Here is a 2,201-nt window from a genome sequence, read left to right on the forward strand (position 1 = left end):
TTTTAGTTAGTTTATGAGATTTTTTGAAATTCTTGTCTAATATACTAATCAAATTTGTAAACTATTTTAAATTCAAAACCTACACAAACAATTTTGTAAATCTCTTTTTTCCCAACAGTAAACTGCTAGATCCAGAAGGGTGATGATTTTTGTCTTAAAGTTCCACACATTTCCGCAACAGCATCCCCTGATTTTACTAGTGACTGAACTGAAAACTGCAATTAACGGAAGTTGATAAATGGTTCCGATGGCAAATTTTATCATTCATACTACTTACATAAACATTAACGATTCTGAGAGAGGTCAAAAAGGTCTGTATCTCTTGTTACAATCACTCCTCGAAACTGATTAGCAATAGCAGTTCCAAAAGCTTCCTTTTTTACTAGACCATGGTGATCTATTCCAATTTTGAAACACTCAGTTGGCGTAAGGGCTTTTCTGATGGAAATGAGGGTGTTTTAAGAAAGTGTTGGATTATTTGCAACCATCCTGCTACAAGGAAACAGATTTACAGCCAAGCTCTAGTGACTTGTTTACTGCCTGAACTACCAGTTGAGTCTTTCTACTGATTTCAGGCCATTTGGCAGACGGTTGAGACCCACAATCTTTAATACCTGCAACAAGCCTAGAAAACTCTTGCACCATTAGAGCTTCTTGTGGGAGCTCATTGACCACATGAACCTCCTCTGGTTTCACATTCCACCCAATGTGAAGGTCAACAAATTTGGCTCCATATGTGATATCAAACGAGGCACTGGTCTCTTGGTACGGGATTGTAAAGTCCCTGAGATGCACAGCGCCATCGGAACCACATATGACAAGGTCCATGGAGATGTGAGAAAGAAAGGAGCAGTGAATGGTTGCTAGTGTTTGGATTGGTTGGTCCCACAGCAAAGAAACTGTGATGGACAAGATGACTCCCGCACTGTTTCTTTTGACATCAGGAAGAGCAGTGACAGTGATTGGTAATTGGTAGCCCTTTGCCCACAAGGAAGCACCAATGCAGTACCAGGCCAAGTCACCAAGTACACCAAGACCATCCAACTCCGGCTTTACCCTAATATTACTCGCTAGAAATTCAGGTGTTGCTGGCATTGTTCCTGTACTGTGGATCTTCAAAAAATTTGCAGATTATAAACGCGTCAGATTTTTTATCAACAGAGTTTAATTTCCATGAATTCAGAAAGAGTAATGTAATAATCTCTCATTGTGTGACAATTTTTTTGTCATTGTAAAAATGTAAGGTAAAATTGTTAATATTTTGAACTAACAGAATTATAATAATAACTAAATAAATCATATGAATTCGATTACTCACAAAATGAATTGGTCCAATGCTTTTAGCAGAGCTTGGAACAAAGCACAACTGTTGAATGTGGGCAGTTCTGGGGTGATGAAACCACATGCTCCCTTCCATGAACTGCACGCCGTTAGATTCGACCGCTGCCAGGATCTGGTCAAGCTCCGCCACGTCAAGAGCCGCAGGCTTCTCCACCAGCACGTGTTTCTTTCTACCGGCAGCCATAACCACCCACCGCACGTGCAGACTCGTGGGGAGAGGCACGTACACGGCATCCACGCCTGGATCCTCCAACAGCCGATCGTAGCTTCCGTAAATCTTCACGCTTGCCGGAAACCCGTTCTCGGCGGCGAACTTCTCCGCCTTCTCCTTGGAACGGCTCGCCAGGGCGCAGAGAGTGGCGTTGGGGGCGAGGTCAATGGCTCGAGCCACTTTCCGAGCGATTTCGGCGCAGCCTAAGATGCCGAAACGCACCATTTTGGTGGTATCAACCATGGTATATGCACGGGTGTTTCAATGCAGGTGTAAGTTCGTTATGGAAATTTTGGCGCAGGGATTTGGGTACTTAGTTTATCTCTTGATGATATTGTGTAATCATGGATAGGATATATCAGTGAAGGAGATGCCACATATCATGTTTGGCGGATTGTGTGGTGGAGCATCAACTCATTTACAAATTATTTTAAAATTTTAAACAATAAAATTTCATTTCGATAATAATTAATTAGAATAGTGTGTGTAAATTAATGAAACAGTGGATAGAGGAAAAAAGAAACGAAAAAAAAATGGAAGATAGAGTTATTTATATTACAGAAAAATATTAGAAAAAAAAAACCATTTGTAAGTAATTTTGACTCAATAAGATATAATAGAAAATATGATAAATTAATAATTTAAACTA

At 40.2% G+C, this 2,201-nt stretch overlaps 1 protein-coding gene across 1 annotated transcript; it reads right to left on the reverse strand.

Moving 5' to 3' along the window:
• Nucleotides 1-204: 204 nt before the first annotated feature.
• On the reverse strand, nt 205-1,892 carry LOC124834145 (putative oxidoreductase At4g09670). The gene is made up of 2 exons (XM_047308772.2): nt 1,319-1,892; nt 205-1,113 (listed from the first exon to the last, which is right to left on the reverse strand). The coding sequence occupies exons 1-2, from the start codon at nt 1,793-1,795 to the stop codon at nt 493-495; spliced, it is 1,098 nt and encodes a 365-aa protein (XP_047164728.2). The 5' UTR covers nt 1,796-1,892; the 3' UTR covers nt 205-492.
• Between the last annotated feature and the right edge of the window lie 309 nt (nt 1,893-2,201).

This window comes from Vigna umbellata, chromosome 5 (assembly GCF_029865625.1).
Source record: "Vigna umbellata cultivar VRB3 chromosome 5, Vumbellata_1.0, whole genome shotgun sequence".
In the NCBI taxonomy this organism is placed as follows: Eukaryota; Viridiplantae; Streptophyta; class Magnoliopsida; order Fabales; family Fabaceae; genus Vigna; species Vigna umbellata.